General features: G+C 41.4%; 1 protein-coding gene across 1 annotated transcript in view; it reads left to right on the top strand.

The window, feature by feature from the left end:
• Positions 1 to 8,606: 8,606 nt before the first annotated feature.
• The window catches only part of LOC139753891 (fatty acid amide hydrolase 1-like), a 36,121-nt gene continuing 26,047 nt past the window's right edge, over positions 8,607 to 18,680 (top strand). Inside the window, 1 exon segment of the mRNA XM_071670846.1 lies at positions 8,607 to 8,659. Within this exon segment, the coding sequence (XP_071526947.1) occupies positions 8,607 to 8,659 (53 nt within the window).

Here is an 18,680-nt window from a genome sequence, read left to right on the forward strand (position 1 = left end):
ATTACAGAGGTATAAGTTTGTTGAGTATTCCTGGTAAATTATATGGGAGGGTATTGATTGAGAGGGTGAAGGCATGTACAGAGCACCAGATTGGGGAAGAGCAGTGTGGTTTTAGAAGTGGTAGAGGATGTGTGGATCAGGTGTTTGCTTTGAAGAATGTATGTGAGAAATACTTAGAAAAGCAAATGGATTTGTATGTAGCATTTATGGATCTGGAGAAGGCATATGATAGAGTTGATAGAGATGCTCTGTGGAAGGTACTAAGAATATATGGTGTGGGAGGCAAGTTGTTAGAAGCAGTGAAAAGTTTTTATCGAGGCTGTAAGGCATGTGTACATGTAGGAAGTGAGGAAAGTGATTGGTTCTCAGTGAATGTAGGTTTGCGGCAGGGGTGTGTGATGTCTCCATGGTTGTTTAATTTGTTTATGGATGGGGTTGTTAGGGAGGTGAATGCAAGAGTTTTGGAAAGAGGGGCAAGTATGCAGTCTGTTGGGGATGAGAGAGCTTGGGAAGTGAGTCAGTTGTTGTTCGCTGATGATACAGCGCTGGTGGCTGATTCATGTGAGAAACTGCAGAAGCTGGTGACTGAGTTTGGTAAAGTGTGTGAAAGAAGAAAGTTAAGGGTAAATGTGAATAAGAGCAAGGTTATTAGTTCAGTAGGGTTGAGGGTCAAGTCAATTGGGAGGTAAGTTTGAATGGAGAAAAACTGGAGGAAGTAAAGTGTTTTAGATATCTGGGAGTGGATCTGGCAGCGGATGGAACCATGGAAGCGGAAGTGAATCATAGGGTGGGGGAGGGGGCGAAAATCCTGGGAGCCTTGAAGAATGTGTGGAAGTCGAGAACATTATCTCAGAAAGCAAAACTGGCTATGTTTGAAGGAATAGTGGTTCCAACAATGTTGTATGGTTGCGAGGCGTGGGCTATGGATAGAGTAGTGCGCAGGAGGGTGGATGTGCTGGAAATGAGATGTTTGAGGACAATATGTGGTGTGAGGTGGTTTGATCGGGTAAGTAATGTAAGGGTAAGAGAGATGTGTGGAAATAAAAAGAGTATGGTTGAGACAGCAGAAGAGGGTGTTTTGAAATGGTTTGGGCACATGTAGAGAATGAGTGAGGAAAGATTGACCAAGAGGATATATGTGTTGGAGGTGGAGGGAACGAAGAGAAGTGGTAGACCAAATTGGAGGTGGAAAGATGGAGTGAAAAAGATTTTGAGTGATCGGGACCTGAACATGCAGGAGGGTGAAAGGTGGGCAAGGAATAGAGTGAATTGGATCGATGTGGTATACCGGGGTCGATGTGCTGTCAATGGATTCAATCAGGGCATGTGAAGCGTCTGGGGTAAACCATGGAAAGTTCTGTGGCACCTGGTTGTGGAAAGGGAGCTGTGGTTTAGGGCATTATTTCATGAAAGCTAGAGAGCGAGTGTGAACGAATGGGGCCTTTGTTGTCTTTTCCTAGCGCTACCTCGCACACATGAGGGGGGAGTGGGATGTTATTCCATGCATGGCGAGGTGGCGATGGGAATGAATAAAGGCAGACAGTGTGAATTGTGTGCATGTGTATATATGTATATGTCTGTGTGTGTATGTATATGTGTACATTGAGATGTATGGGTATGTATATTTGCGTGTGGGGACGTGTATGTATTTACATGTGTATGGGGGTGGGTTGGGCCATTTCTTTCGTCTGTTTTCTTGCACTACCTCGCAAACACGGGAGACAGCGACATAGCAAAATAATAATATGTATATTATTCATTTACCATACTTAATCGCTGTCTTTATTTATTCATAAATACCTCAGGATCAGTAGCTGTGAAAGAGTCAGTGTTACTCAGGACCTCTTTCTCAAGGCTGCGATGCTTCCAGTAGCAGGAAAATGTAGACTCCTTTGGGGTGAGAAGTTAAGACTTTACTTCCAAAGACAGTGTATGTTCAGTGGGATGGAGTTTAAGTGAGTTAGGGAGGGCAGATGTTAAGTGCTTGATGGTCATATCAAAGTGCATGTGTTTTGTTAGTGGCACTACTGTGCAACATTACCAGACCCTCCCCACCCAAACAACTCTATGCTATCCAATCTCCCCCCCCCCAGTAAAAATATAATGCTTACCCCTGCCTCTCACATCAATAACCTCTACTAACAGATACCCTCAAACACAGACTTCAACCTGAGAAGCACTAAATAGCTGTGAATAAAGTTTCCATACCAAAACTGTCTTCATTTGAATCATATGATTCATTTTCTCATTTTTTTTCACCTACTACTCTATTCGAAGGGTTAAACCAATAAGATCGCTACAATAAGCGCATATGGCAAGACAATAAACGTGGTCTAATATGGTATGAAACAGAACAATAAACTGAGTGGAGTAATGGGCAAATAGAATTTATGACTGGTACACTGCCTGGCCAGTGTTCTGCTTGCTACATCTGGTCCCAAGGTTGAAGAGCCACCCCTTATGTGATGCCAGGATATAATTCGACTAATACTGCAACACCACATAATATTACTTAAGAAGCACTAAACTGTAAATAAAGTTTATGTACCAAAATTGTCTTTTGGAATGATTTGTTTCCAATTTTCTATATCTCCATTCAAATGGTTAAACCCAAAAAAATGAAGATCACCACAATAAGCACATTTGGTAAGATGCAATTAATGATATGGTACAGATGCCATTTGATACACTGGTTTTGCTAGCAAATCTAACAAATACTTATGAATCTATGAGATGACATACCAAATGTACTTTAACATTAGTCAAAAGTATCAAAATTTGTACCTACTACCAAAAGTGGCAGTCCTGGATATTCACATTTTAAGCCAATGGACAGGCAACACAAGTATAGAGTACACTAAACAACAGAATTGCATTTTTTAAGATTTTGCCCAAGTGCATCTTCAACAAAGGCCAGTTTACTGAGAATATGTATGCACTTGGGAATATGTCATTGTGTTACAAGCAAGAGCAAAAGATATACTAAATTCTTTCTAGGGCATTGCAAAATTGTGGTGGTGCTGTTTTGGAATAGATGTAAAATCATGTCCAAGTATATTTTGTTATTACATGAGAGTTAAGGACTTGTAACTGCTGGGCACAAGAGCTAGGACTGTTAGTATCTCTGCTAAGTATTGTTTCCAAAAGCTTGTAGAAAAGTATAGTTCAGGTTTGGTACTTTTCAACATATGAAATAATTTTTGTGGATTATTAAAACATTTGATTAGTATGTAGAAAATATTAATGGCATTAAAAAATGCCTATTTATAGATGTTGTACTCAATGAATCCATTCCATTTCATTCTTTTTATAAAATATGTCATGTTTTGTTACAAAATAAAGTATTGTTATGAAAACAGGCTTATCCAACCTTAAAATGTTTGTGGACAAGGTTTCCACGAGTCCAAATTACTGATTACACTTTTTTGTGGCTGGTTTGTCCTGTAAGACATGAGAGAAACCTCAAGACTTGTAACCAAGTTCTCCGAGTAGACTGAGTGGTTCCAACAATGTTGTATGGTTGCGAGGCATGGGCTATGGATAGAGTTGTGCGCAGGAGGGTGGATGTGCTGGAAATAAGATGTTTGAGGACAATATGTGGTGTGAGGTGATTTGATCGAGTAAGTAATAATAGGGTAAGAGAGATGTGCGGTAATAAAAAGAGTGTGGTTGAGAGAGCAGAAAAGGGTGTTTTGAAATGGTTTGGTCACATGGAGAGAATGAGTGAGGAGAGATTGACAAAGAGGATATATATGTTAGAGGTGGAGGGAACAAGGAGAAGTGGGAGACCAAATTGGAGGTGGAAGGATGGAGTGAAAAAGATTTTGAGCAATTGGGGCCTGAACATGTAGGAGGGTGAAAGGCTTGCAAGGAACAGATGTGGTATACCGGGTTAACATGCTGTTGATGGATTGAATCAGGCCATGTGAAACGTCTGGGTTAAACCATGTAAAGGTCTGTGGGGCCTGGATGTGGAAAGGGAGCTGTGGTTTCGGTGCATTACACATGACAGCTAGAGACAGTGTGTGAAAGAATGTGGTCTTTTTGTCTGTTTCTGGGGGGGGCGGGGATGCTATTTCACGTGTGGTGGGATTGGCGATGGGAATGAATGAAGGCAGCAAGTATGAATTATGTACATGTGTATATAATTATATGTCTGTATATGTATATGGTGAAATGTCTATGTATGTATAAGAGTGTGTGTGGGCGTTTATATATATACATGTGTATGTGGGTGGGTTGGGCCATTCCTCATCTGTTTCCTTGTGCTATCTCACAAACACGGGAGACTGCGGTTAAGTATAACATATATATATATATATATATATATATATATATATATATATATATATATATATATATATATATATATATATATATATATATTTATTATTATACTTTGTCGTTGTCTCCCGCATTAGCAAGGTAGTGCAAGGAAACGGACGAAATAATGGCACAACCTACCCACATGCACATGTATATACATACACGCCCATATACATACCTATATATTTCAACGTATACATACATATACATACAAAGACATATACATATATACACATTTACTTATTCATACTTGCTGCCTTCATCCATTCCCGTCGCAACCCCACCACACATGAAATAACATCCCATCTTCCCCTTGAGGTAAAGCTAGGAAAACACAACAAAGGTCACATTCGTTCACTCTCAGTCTCTAGCTGTCATGTGTTATGCACCAAAACCACAGCTCCCTTTCCACATCTAGGCCCCACAAAACTTTCTATGGTTTACCCCAGACACTTCACGTGCCCTGGTTCAATCCATTGACAGCATGGTGACCCTGATATACCACAATTCACTCTATTCCTTGCACGCCTTTCACCCTCCTGTATGTTCATGCCCTGATTGCTCAAAATCTTTTTCACTCCATCCTTCCACCTCCAATTTGGTCTCCCACTTCTCGTTCCCTCCACCTCTGACACATATACCCTCTGTCAATCTTTCCTCACTCATTCTCTCCATGTGACCAAACCACTTCAAAACACCCTCTTCTGCTCTCTCAACCACACTTTTTATTACCACACATCTCTCTTACCCTTTCATTACTTGCTCAATCAAACCACCTCACACCACGTCCTCAGACATCTCATTCCCAACAAATCCACCCTCCTCCGCACAACCCTATCTATAGCCCACATCTTCGCAACCACATAACATTGTTGGAACCACTATTTCTTCAAACATACCCATTTTTGCTTTCAGAGACAATGTTCTCACCTTCCACACATTCTTCAACACTTCCAGAGCCTTCGCCCCCTCCCCCACCCTGACTCACTTCCGCTTCCATAGTTCCATCCGTTGCTAAATCCACTCCCAGATATCTAAAACACTTCACTTCCTCCAGTTTTTCTCCATTCAAACTTACCTCCCAGTTTACTTGTCCCTCAACCCTACTGAACCTAATAACCTTGCTCTTATTCACATTTACTCTCAGCTCTGTTCTTTCACACACTTTAACAAACTCAGTCACCATATACATACATATATATATATATATATATATATATATATATATATATATATATATATATATATATATATTTATTTTATTTTGCTTTGTCGCTGTCTCCCGCATTTGCGAGGTAGTGCAAGGAAACAGACAAAAGAAATGGCCCAACCCACCCCCGTACACATGTATATACATACACGTCCACATACGCAAATATACATACCCATACATCTCAATGTACACATATATATACACACACAGACACATACATATATACACATGCACACAGTTCACACTGTCTGCCTTTATTCATTCCCATCGCCACCTCGCCACACATGGAATAACATCCCCCTCCCCCTTATGTGTGCGAGGTAGTGCAAGGAAAAGACAAGAAAGGCCCCATTCTTTCACACTCAGTCTCTAGCTGTCATGCAATAATGCCCGAAACCACAGCTCCCTTTCCACATTCAGGCCCCACAGAACTTTCCATGGTTTACCCCAGACGCTTCACATGCCCTGATTCAATCCATTGACAGCACGTCGACCCCGGTATACCACATCGATCCAATTCACTCTATTCCTTGCCCGCCTTTCACCCTCCTGCATGTTCAGGCCCTGATCACTCAAAATCTTTTTCACTCCATCTTTCCACCTCCAATTTGGTCTCCCACTTCTCCTCATTCCCTCCACCTCTGACACATATATCCTCTTGGTCAATCTTTCCTCACTCATTCTCTACATGTGCCTAAACCATTTCAAAACACCCTCTTCTGCTCTCTCAACCATACTCTTTTTATTTCCACACATCTCTCTTACCCTTACATTACTTACTCGATCAAACCACCTCACACCACATATTGTCCTCAAACATTTCATTTCCAGCACATCCACCCTCCTGGGCACAACTCTATCCATAGCCCACGCCTCGCAACCATACAACATTGTTAGAACCACTATTCCTTCAAACATACCCATTTTTGCTTTCTGAGATAATGTTCTCGACTTCCACACATTCTTCAAGGCTCCCAGGATTTTCGCCCCCTCCCCCACCCTATGATTCACTTCCGCTTCCATGGTTCCACCCGCTGCCAGATCCACGCCCAGATACCTAAAACACTTTACTTCCTCCAGTTTTTCTCCATTCAAACTTACCTCCCAATTGACTTGACCCTCAACCCTACTGAACTAATAACCTTGCTCTAATTCACATTTACCCTTAACTTTCTTCTTTCACACACTTTACCAAACTCAGTCACCAGCTTCTGCAGTTTCTCACATGAATCAGCCACCAGCGCTGTATCATCAGCGAACAACAACTGACTCACTTCCCAAGCTCTCTCATCCCCAACAGACTGCATACTTGCCCCTTTCCAAAACTCTTGCATTCACCTCCCTAACAACCCCATCCATAAACAAATTAAACAACCATGGAGACATCACACACCCCTGCCGCAAACCTACATTCACTGAGAACCAATCACTTTCCTCACTTCCAACACGTACACATGCCTTACAGCCTCGATAAAAACTTTTCACTGCTTCTAACAACTTGCCTCCCACACCATATATTCTTAGTACCTTCCACAGAGTATCTCTATCAACTCTATCATATGCCTTCTCCAGATCCATAAATGCTACATACAAATCCATTTGCTCTACTGGAGCAGTAGAGGGTGTTTTGAAATGGTTTGGTCACATGGAGAGAATGAGTGAGGAAAGATTGACAAAGAGAATATATGTGTCAGAGGTGGAGGGAACGAGAAGTGGGAGACCAAATTGGAGGTGGAAAGATGGAGTGAAAAAGATTTTGAGTGATCGGGGCCTGAACATGCAGGAGGGTGAAAGGTGTGCAAGGAAAAGAGTGAATTGGAGCGATGTGGTATACTGGGGTCGACATGCTGTCAATGGATTGAACCAGGGCATGTGAAGCGTCTGGGGTAAACCATGGAAAGTTCTGTGGGGCCTGGATGTGGGAAAGGGAGCTGTGGTTTCAGTGCATTATTACTTGACAGCTAGAGACTGAGTGTGAACGAATGTGGCCTTTATTATCTTTTCCTAGCGCTACCTTGCACACATGAGGGGGAAGGGGGTTGTTATTTCATGTGTGGTGGGGTGGCGATGGGAATTAATAAGGGCAGACAGTATGAATTATGTACATGTGTATATATGTATATGTCTGTGTGTGTATATATATGTATACGTTGAGATGTATAGGTATGTATATTTGCATGGGTGGACGTGTATGTATATACATGTGTATGTGGGTGGGATGGGCCATTCTTTCGTCTGTTTCCTTGCGCTACCTTGCAAACACAGGAGACAGCGACAAAGCAAAATAAATAAAAATATATATATATATATATATATATATATATATATATATTACATGATTATCCCTGGGGATAGGGGAGAATGAATACTACCCAAATGAGGATCTTTTATTCTCTAAGCCTCAGTCATTTGTTCTGGAGGCTACCTCACTCATGTGTGAAATGGTAATGTACAAAAATAACATATATTTATATACATATATGAGGGATTATGAGAGTGTAAATACTTAATTTACTGAACAGTAAGGGAGAACTACAGCAAAATCTCTTGTAATACCCAGCCATGCCCATAAATTGCAGAACTGACTTGTGATCAGTTGGAGGTGGAACTGTTGCATGGCTTCAACCTTCACTGCTACAAGAGCAACTTTATCCTGATCCATCAGGTGGCCAAGGAATATCATGATGGTTTGCCCAAACTTCTGTCAAACATGTGAACAGGGCCGTCAGTCTTGCTAGGTGCTCTTCCCATTTAGAGGAGATTGTATGTCCACTGACTTTAGTGTAATGGAGACTGTATGCCCAGTTTGCTCAGTGTTGTGGTAAGTGTACATCTAGTGAATTCAGTGTAGTGGCAATAATATTCAGTGGATTTGGTGTTGTGGAGACTGTACATCCAGTGGGTTCAATGTAGTAGAATATGTATGTCCGGTGGGTTCTGGGCAGTAATGAGTGCATGTCTAGTGTGTTTTATGTAGTGAAGGCTATGTAAGTAGGCCTGGATACCCTCCAAACCTGCTATGACACCAGTGAAAAGGCACTGGAACTTAGCTGGAGTGTTTCTTATAATGAATGGCATGACAACACTGGCACAGGCTGAGATCTTCATCCCTCTGAATAGGTATACTCAACAGTAACTCTTGAGGTCAAGTCTAGTCCCTATGGTAGTCAATGCATGATATCATCAAGGTTTAGGGATGAGCAGGCAAGGAGAGGCCCACCTGCTATTGCTGGGTACTGCAAGACCATTAGAGAGAAGACAGTTGACCTATTCCTGTAGTTTCTCTTTTTGGGACTTATCCTGTAGTGCACCTGCTTGACAGGAACTGCATTGTCCTCAAGGATAAGAATTTGTCCCTAACAAGGTCTTGGAAGATGTCTCTGAAGTCATCCAGGTCCCTCGACTGCTGCGCTGTCAGATGCTGTAATTTGAGTCCAAGATTAGTTAAAATGTTACAGTTACATAATTTGACAAGATTATCCAAAGCGTAGTCTTCACGTGATAGGACCTCAACTGAGGTGTTGTTTTGAATAAGTACTGGTTCTGCCTCTCTCATGTAGAAATTTATTTAGCATGATGTTAGCAAAGTGTTCTGTTGTGGTGTTTCTACCAAGTAAATTACAACACTAATCTTTTTTAAATCCATATGGACCAAAAATATTTTGACTGCAGACTGTCTTAAGGAAGAGGGAGAAGCAACAGCACCAAATCTCCAGATTTAAACACTCTCTTTAGCCTTCTTTCATCACCTCCTGTGCAAGTTTCAGATTTTCTTGTGCAAACTCATGAACGTATTTCAACCTTGATCTAAATTTCTGAACATCTTTCAACAAAGTCATACTCCCCTTTCTTGACACCCAACTCTCTTTTAGCAGTCTGAATGATCCTTTCACTTCATGACCAGTCACAAGTTTAAAGGACTAGTGACTCCTGTTTACTTTCCTTAATGGCAAACAAAAACACAGAACACCTTCCCTATCCTTATCCATTTCTATACAATATTTTTTCAACTATGACCTCAATGTCTGGTGAAATATTTCCAGAGCTCCTTGTGATTCACTAGAGAACTCCAGTGCTGCTTCTTAGCCTCTAGTGCCTTGCTCTTGACATGCCACTGGCAGAGGGCAACTCTAGTGCAGTGTTTGCAGAGGCTTTTACCTAATGTTCCTACTGACTACTTCTACCTAATGCTCCTACCTACTAGTTCTACCTAATGTGGCTAATTACTTTTTCAATGAAAACTCTTTCATAACTTTCTGAAACAGACCAGAAGCGAAATTCAAACTCTGATCAGACTGAAACCTACAAAGAATGCCACTCAAGGGAAGAGCTTTGACAATAACTTAGCATAACTACTTTTCAAGGGAATAGCTTCTGGGTAACAGGTGGTAGCACACATGATGGTGAATAGATTTCCAGTCTTATTTCTTGGCATGAGACCTACACATCCTATGGGGATGTGACTTAGAGGTTCTTTCACAACATGGATAGGTCTGTAGTGGAGTAGGTGGAATTACACAATTACGTTTTCCTGGTAGCTGACACTTAAGACATGTCTGACAATACCTTAAAACATACTTCCTTATCTTAGGCCAAAAGAAATGTTTCAAAATCTTGTTTTATATTTATTAACATCTAAATGTCCACCAGGAAAGTCACGAGCAAGACTAACCACTACATGCCTTTAAGTTGCTAAAACAACTATCTGATGCAATGCTAAACATTTATCAGCAGACACCTGAATGGGTATCAAGACCCTAACTAGCTTGGTAAATCATAACTATGTACCATCAAAAAGAAAGAAAATAGAAACAAACTTATAACATAAAATATTAATTTAAATCACTCACTCTGAGACTAAATGAGTAAGCGAGAGTCAGTAACTAGCAGCAGGGCACTTCAGACTGCTGCATCCTACCACAAAATGTACACATTTCCTTTATTGTACGTGGAGGATATTTTGTAGAAAATGGTATACAAATCAAGTGTGTACAAGTCATATCTATTACGAGAGCCAATTTGAGGAGATCTTCCCAGGTAAGAGAGTATCAGTGATCATTAAATATAATTGATTTTGCAAGGGCAACATCTTTTGCTACATATTTAGAGAGAAGCATGGTCTAAGCATGCCCAAATGACATTCAATGTTTAATGATGGCAAGAGTAAATGTTAAGTGCTTGTATGAGCTGAGGGATTTTTTTGTTGAGTATTTCCTTCTAAATTCAGGGTGAATTTTATATGGTGATGCATCTCATGTGCCAGAAAATGGTACTTTATATATATTTAATATTCTTTTTATTATACTTTGTCGCTGTCTCCCGCATTAACAAGGTAGCGCAAGGAAACACGAAAGAATGGCCCAACCCACCCACATACACATGTATATTCATACACATCCACACACGCACATATACATACCTATACATTTCAACGTATACATATATATACATACACAGACATATACATATATACACATGTACATAATTCATACTTATTGCCTCTATTCATTCCCATCATCACCCCGCCACACATGAAATGATAACCCCCTTCCCCCTGCATGTGCACAAGGTAGCGCTAGGAAAAGACAACAAAGGCCATATTCATTCACAATCAGTCTCTAGCTGTCATGTATAATGCACCGAAACCACAGCTCCCTTTCCACATCCAGGCCCCACAAAACTTTCCATGGTTTACCCCAGATGTTTCACGTGCCCTGGTTCAGTCCATTGAAGCACGTCGATCCTGGTATACCACATCATTCCAATTGACTCTATTCCTTGAACGCCTTTCACCCTCCTGCATGTTCAGGCCCCGATTGCTCAAAATCTTTTTCACTCCATCTTTCCAGCCTCCAATTTGGTCTCCCACTTCTCCTCGCTCCCTCCACCTCTGACACATATATCCTCTTTGTCAATCTTTCCTCACTCATTCTCTCCATGTGACCAAACCATTTCAAAACATCCTCTTCTGCTCTCTCAACCACATTCTTTTTATTACCACACATCTCTCTTACCCTTTCATTACTTACTCGATCAAACCACCTCACACCACATTTGACCTCAAACATCTCATTTCCAACACATCCACCCTTCTACGCACAACTCTATTTATAGCCCACGCCTCGCAACCATTTAACATTGTTGGAACCACTATTCCTTCAAACATACCCATTTTTGCTTTCAGAGATAATGTTCTCGTCTTCCACACATTTTTCAACGCTCCCAGAACTTTTACCCCCTCCCCCACCCTGCGACTCACTTCCACTTCCATGGTTCCATCCGCTGCCAAATCCACTCACAGATATCTAAAACACTTCACTTTCTCCAGTTTCTCTCCATTCAAACTTACCTCCCAATTGACTTGTCCCTCAACCCTACTGTACCTAATTACCTTGCTCTTATTCACATTTACTCTTAGCTTTCTTCTTTCACACACTTACCAAACTCAGTCACCAGCTTCTGCAGCTTGTCACCCAAACCAGCGCTGTATCATCAGTGACCAACAACTGACTCACTTCCCAAGCCCTCTCATCCACAAGACAGCATACTTGCCCCTCTCTCCAAAACTCTTGCATTCACCTCCCTAATGACCCTATCCATAAACAAATTAAACAACCATGGAGAAATCACATACATCTGCCAAAAACAGACATACATTGAAAACCAATTACTTTCCTCTCTTCCTACTCGTACACATGCCTCACATCCTCGATAAAAACTTTTCACTGCTTCTAGCAACTTGCCTCCCACACCATACATTCTTAATACCTTCCACAGAGCATCTCTATCAACTCTATCATATGCCTTCTCCAGATCAATAAATGCTACATACATATCCATTTGCTTTTCTAAGTATTTCTAACATACATTCTTTTCAAAGCAAACACCTGATCCACACATCCTCTACCACTTCTGAAACCACACTGCTCTTCCCCAATCTGATGCTCTGTTACATACTTTTACCCTCTCAATCAATACCCTCCCATATAATTTCCTAGGAATACTCAACAAACTTATACCACTGTAATTTGAGCACTCACCTTTATCCTCTTTGCCTTTGTACAATGGCAACTATACATGCATTCCGCCAATCCTCAGGCACTTCACCATGAGTCATACATACATTAAATATCACTACCAACCAGTCAACAACACAGTCACCCCCTTTTTTAATAAATTCCAGTGCAATACCATCCAAACCCACCGCCTTGCCGGCTTTCATCTTCCGCAAAGCTTTTACTTCCTCTTTTCTGTTTACCAAATCATTCTCCCTAACCCTCTCACTTCGCACACCACCTCGACCAAAACACCCTATATCTGCCACTCTATCATCTAACACATTCAACAAACCTTCAAAATACTCACTCTATCTCCTTCTCACATCACCACTACTTGTTTTCCCTCCCCGTTAGCCCCCTTCACCGATGGTCCCATTTGTTCTCTTGTCTTACGCACTTTATTTACCTCCTTCCAAAACATCTTTTTATTCTCCTTAAAATTTAATGATACTCTCTCACCCCAACTCTCATTTGCCCTCTTTTTCACCTCTTGCACCTTTCTCTTGACCTTCTGCCTCTTTCTTTCATACATCTCCCAGTCATTTGCACTATTTCCCTGCAAAAATCGTCCAAATGCTACTCTCTTATCTTTCACTAATAATCTTACTTCTTCATCCCACCACTCACTACCCTTTCTAATCTGCCTACCTCCTACACTTCTCATGCCACAAGTATCTTTTGCGCAACCCATCACTCCTTCCCTTAATACATCCCATTCCTCCCCCACTCCCCTTACATCCTTTGCTCTCACCTTTTTCCATTCTGCACTCAGTCTCTCCTGGTACTTCCTCACACAAGTCTCCTTCCCAAGCTCACTTACTCTCACCACTCTCTTCACCCCAACATTCTCTCTTCTTTTATGAAAATCCCTACAAATCTTCACCTTCGCCTCCACAAGATAATGATCAGACATCCCTCCAGTTACACCTCTCAACACATTAACATCCAAAACTCTCTTTTTCACGCACCTATCAATTAACACATAATCCAATAACGCTCTCTGGCCATCTCTCCTACTTACATACGTATACTTATGTATATCTCTCTTTTTAAACCAGGGATTCCCAATCACCAGTCCTTTTTCAGCACACAAATCTACAAGCTCTTCACCATTTCTATTTACAACACTGAGCACCCCATGTACCCCAATTATTCCCTCAGCTGCCACATTACTCACCTTTGCATTCAAATCGCCCATCTCTATAACCCGGTCTCGTGCATCAAAACCATCAACACACTCACTCAGCTGCTCCCAAAACACTTGCCTCTCATGATCTTTCTTCTCATGCCCAGGTGCATAGGCACCAATAACCACCCATCTCTCTCCATCCACTTTCAGTTTTACCCAAATCAATCTAGAGTTTACTTTCTTACACTCTATCACATACTCCCACCACTCCTGTTTCAGTAGTGCTTCTCCTTCCCTTACTCTTGTCCTCTCACCAACCCTTGAATTTACTCCCAAAACATTCCCAAATCACTCTTCCCGTTTACCCTTGAGCTTTGTTTCACGCAGAGCCAAAACATCCAGGACCCTTTCCTCAAACATACTGCCTATCTCTCCTTTTTTCTCATCTTGGTTACATCCACACACATTCAGACACCCCAATCTGAGTCTTCAAGGAGGATGAGCACTCCCCGTGTGACTCCTTCTTCTGTTTCCCCTTCTAGAAAGTTAAAGTTACTTTCCCAAAGAAGAAAGATTTTTCTTCCAAGGTTAATTATCTGTTCCTGACATTACATTGCTTGCATAGGAAATACCAATCAGGTATGAAAGAAAGATATTTATTTGTTTATAAATGTCCTTACCCCTGGGGTAGGGGAAAAAAGATTTGCACTTCCATATTCCTTGAGTGTCATAGAAGGCAACTAAAGGGAGAGGGAGCTGAAAACCTTCCCTTCTTGAATTTCAATTTCTAAAAGGAGCCAAAAGGGAGTTTTCATCTTCCTTGAAAGCTCAGGATGGGGTGTCCAAATGTGCTTGGATATAACCAAGATGAGAAGAGAGGTAGTATGTTTGTGGAAAGAAACCTGGATCTTCTACCTCTGAGTGAAACAAAGCTCAAGGATAAAGGAGAAGAATGGTTCAGAAATGTATTAAGAGTAAAGTCAGGGGTTGGTGAGAGGACAAGAGCTAAGGAAGGAGTAGCTCTATTCCTGAAGCAGTTGGTGTGGGTAAAAATGAAAGTGGATGGCAAAAGATGGGGATCATTAGTGCTTATGCACATGGCTAAGAGGAAAAAGACCATAAGAGACAAGTTTTTTGGGAGTAGCTGAGTGAGTGTGCCAGAAGTTTTAATGAAAGATTGGGTATTAGTGAGGGGTGATTTAAATGCGAAGGTGAGTAATGTGGCAGTTGATGGCATAATCAGGGAGCATGGGGTATTCAATATTATGAATGGAAATGATGATCGGCTTGTGGAGTTGTGTGCTGAAAAAGGACTGGTGATTGGGAATACAAGGTTTAAAAACTGGGACATACACAAAGTTATTAGGTTCAGCAGGGTTGAGGGACAGGTTAGTTGGGATGTGAGTTTGAACAGAGGAAAACTGAAGTGAAGTGTCTTAGATACCTGGGAGTGGACTTGGCAGCGAATGAAACCATGGAAGTGGAAGTTAGTTATAGGGTGGGTGAGGGGTGAAGGTTCTGGGAGCAATGAAGGATGCATGGACAGAGAAAAAATTCAGGAAGGGCAAAAATGGGTATGTGTGGAGGAATGGTAATCCCAAAATTATTATATGGATGTGAGGCATGGGTTATAGATAAGGCTGTATGGAGGAGGGTGGATGATGTGTTGGAAATGAAATGTTTGAGGACAATATGTGGTGTGAGGTGGTCTGATTGCTTATGTGATGAAAGGGTTACAAAGATTAGTGGTAATAAAAAGAGTGTGGTTTAGATAGCTGAAGAGGGTGTGCTGAAATGGTTTGGACATATAGAGGGAATAAGCGAGGATAAGATGACAAAGAGGATGTACGTGTCAGAAGTGTAGGGAATAGGAGAACAGGGAGGCCAAATTAGAGATGGAAGGATGGACTGAAATTTTTTTTGAGCAATCGGGGCCTGAATATATGTAGGAGGATGAAAGATGTGCACAGGATGGATGAATCGGAATGACTTGGTATACTAAGGTCGACTTGCTGTCGGTGGGCTAAACTAGGGCACCCAGGGTAAACCATGGAAAGGTCTATAGGGCTTGGTTTTGGATAGGGAGCTAGAGAATGGATATGATCAGATGCAGGTTTTCTTTATCAGTTCCTGGCATTACCTTCCTAATATTGGAAATAATAAAGTATAAAAAAGAAAAAAGAATTATCCTAGGACCTTAAATATCTATCTATATCTTTCACACCTGTTCCCAACTGGAAGTCCCTGAAAGGGGTGTCCACGGCAATAGAGTCTCCATAATTAGTGAACTCCAGTGCCACTTCTTAGCTTTTAGTGCCTCACCCTTAACAGGCCACTAGCAGAGGGCAACTCTAGCGCAGTGTGTGCAGGGAATCCTACTTGATGTTCCTACTGACAACTACTAGCTAATATTCCTACCTACTACTTCTACCTATGTTTCTACCTAATGCTCCTGCCTAAATATTCCTTCCAACTACTTCTATATATTGCTCCTACCATTTTCCCAAAAGGCAGGGCTTGAAGACAGTGCTCACCGCAGGAAAATATAGAGTTGTGTTAGTTAAGTGCTGTCGTGTTATGTGTGACAAGGAAAGATTGTATGTTTGTAGACAGAATACCAGTAGTTACTATGTGGGTAAGGCAGAAAAAAAAGACATCTACCTGGGTCAGAAGAGTGCACTTGACAACCAAAGAAGTGCAGGCTCACTATGCCAACCCTCTTTCTAGAGGCTTCCATCTGCTGGGAGATAATGGAATCTTCTGATGAGACTGTAATCCTAGTGACACAGCTTCTCCAAAGGTTACTTTTCATCTCTGGCATAATCCTATGCAAGGGGCATTCAGCAACACCTGAAAGAAATATATATATATAAATAAGAATGTATGAGAAAGGGGGTTACTGTGTTGTTGACTGGCTGGTAAGGATATTTAATATATGTATGACTCATGGTGAGGTGCCTGAGGATTGGTGGAATGCATGCATAGTGCCGTTGTACAAAGGCAAAGAGGATAAAGGTGAATACTCAAATTACAGTGGTATAAGTTTGTTGAGTATTCCTGGGATATTATATGGGAGGGTATTGATTGAGATGATGAAAGCATGTACAGAGCATCAGATTGAGGAAGAGCAGTGTGGTTTCAGAAGTGGTAGAGGATGTGTGGATCAGGTGTTTGCTTTGAAGAATGTATGTTAGAAATACTTGGAAAAAGCAACTGGATTTGTATGTAGCATTTATGGATCTGGAGAAGGCATATGATAGAGTTGATAGAGATGCTCTGTGTTAGGTATTAAGAATATATGGTGTGGGAAGCAAGTTGCTAGAAACGGAAAAGTTTTTATCGAGGATGTAAAGTATGTGTATGAGTAGGAAGAAAGTGATTGGTTTTCAGTGAATGTCGGTTTGCGACGGGTGCATGATGTCTCCATGGTTGTTTAATTTGTTTATGGATGGGGTTGTCATGGAGGTGAATGCAAGAGTTATGGAGAGAGGGGCAAGTATGCAGTCTGTTGTGGATGAGAGGGCTTGGGAAGTGAGTCAGTTAATGTTCGTTGATGATACAGCGCTGGTGGCTGATTCGGGTGAGAAACTGCAGAAGCTGGTGACTGAGTTTGGTAAAGTGTGTGAAAGAAGAAAGCTGAGAGTAAATGAGAATAGAATAAGAGCAAGGTTATCAGGTACAGAAGGGTTGAAGGACAAGTCAATTAGGAGGTAAGTTTGAATGGAGAAAAACTGTAGGAAGTGAAGTGTTTTAGATATCTGGGAGTGGATTTGGCAGCGGATGGAACCATAGAAGCGGAAGCGAGTCACAGGGTGGGGTAGGGGGCAAAAGTTCTGGGAGCACTGAAAAATGTGTGGAAGGCGAGAACATTATCTTGGAAAGCAAAAATTGGTATGTTTGAAGGAATAGTGGTTCCAACAATGTTATAAGGTTGCGAGGTGTGGGCTATAGATAGAGTTGTGCAGAGGAGGGTGGATGTGTTGGAAATGAGATGTTTGAGGACTATATGTGGTGTGAGGTACTTTGATCGAGTAAATAATGAAAGGGTAAGAGATTTGTGCGGTAATAAAAAGAGTGTGGTTGAGAGAGCAGAAGAGGGTGTTTTGAAATGGTTTGGTCACATGGAGAGAATGAGTGAGGAAAGATTGACCAAGAGGATATATGTGTCAGAGGTGGAGGGAACAAGGAGAAGTGGGAGACCAAATTGGAGGTGGAAGGATAGAGTGAAAAAGATTTTGAGCGATCAGGGCCTGAATATGCAGGAGGGTGAAAGGCGTGCAAGGAATAGAGTGAATTGGAACGATGTGGTATACCGGGGTCAACGTGCTGTCAATGGATTGAACCAGGGCATGTGAAGCGTCTGGGGTAAACCATGGAAAGTTTTGTGGGGCCTGGATGTGGAAAGGGAGCTGTGGTTTCGGTGCATTATACATGACAGCTAGAGACTGAGTGTGAACGAATGTGGCCTTTGTTGTCTTTTCCTAGTGCTACCTCGCATGCATGCAAGGGGAGGGGGTTGTTATTTCATGTGTGGCAGGGTGGCGACAGGAATGAATAAAGGCAGCAAGTATGAATTATGTACATGTGTATATATGTATATGTCTGTGTATGTATGTATATGTATATGTCTGTGTATGTATGTATATGTATACGTTGAAATGTATAGGTATGTATAAGTGCGTGTATGGACATATGTATATACATGTGTATGTGGATGGGTTGGGCCATTCTTTCGTCTGTTTCCTTGCGCTACCTCTCTAAAGTGGGAGACAGTGACAAAGTATAATAATATAAATATATTTATAAGAATTTGTAATTACCCACTTGTACTGTATGGTGAGCTTTACACTTGTGGGGACTCATTTGTTGAACATTCGTCCTTCTACAATTTCTTAAATTTCTGTATGCAGACTTCGTTAACTATGCTTTGGTCATTCTAATCCGTTCACCACTC

This window comes from Panulirus ornatus, chromosome 16 (assembly GCF_036320965.1).
Source record: "Panulirus ornatus isolate Po-2019 chromosome 16, ASM3632096v1, whole genome shotgun sequence".
NCBI lineage: Eukaryota > Metazoa > Arthropoda > Malacostraca > Decapoda > Palinuridae > Panulirus > Panulirus ornatus.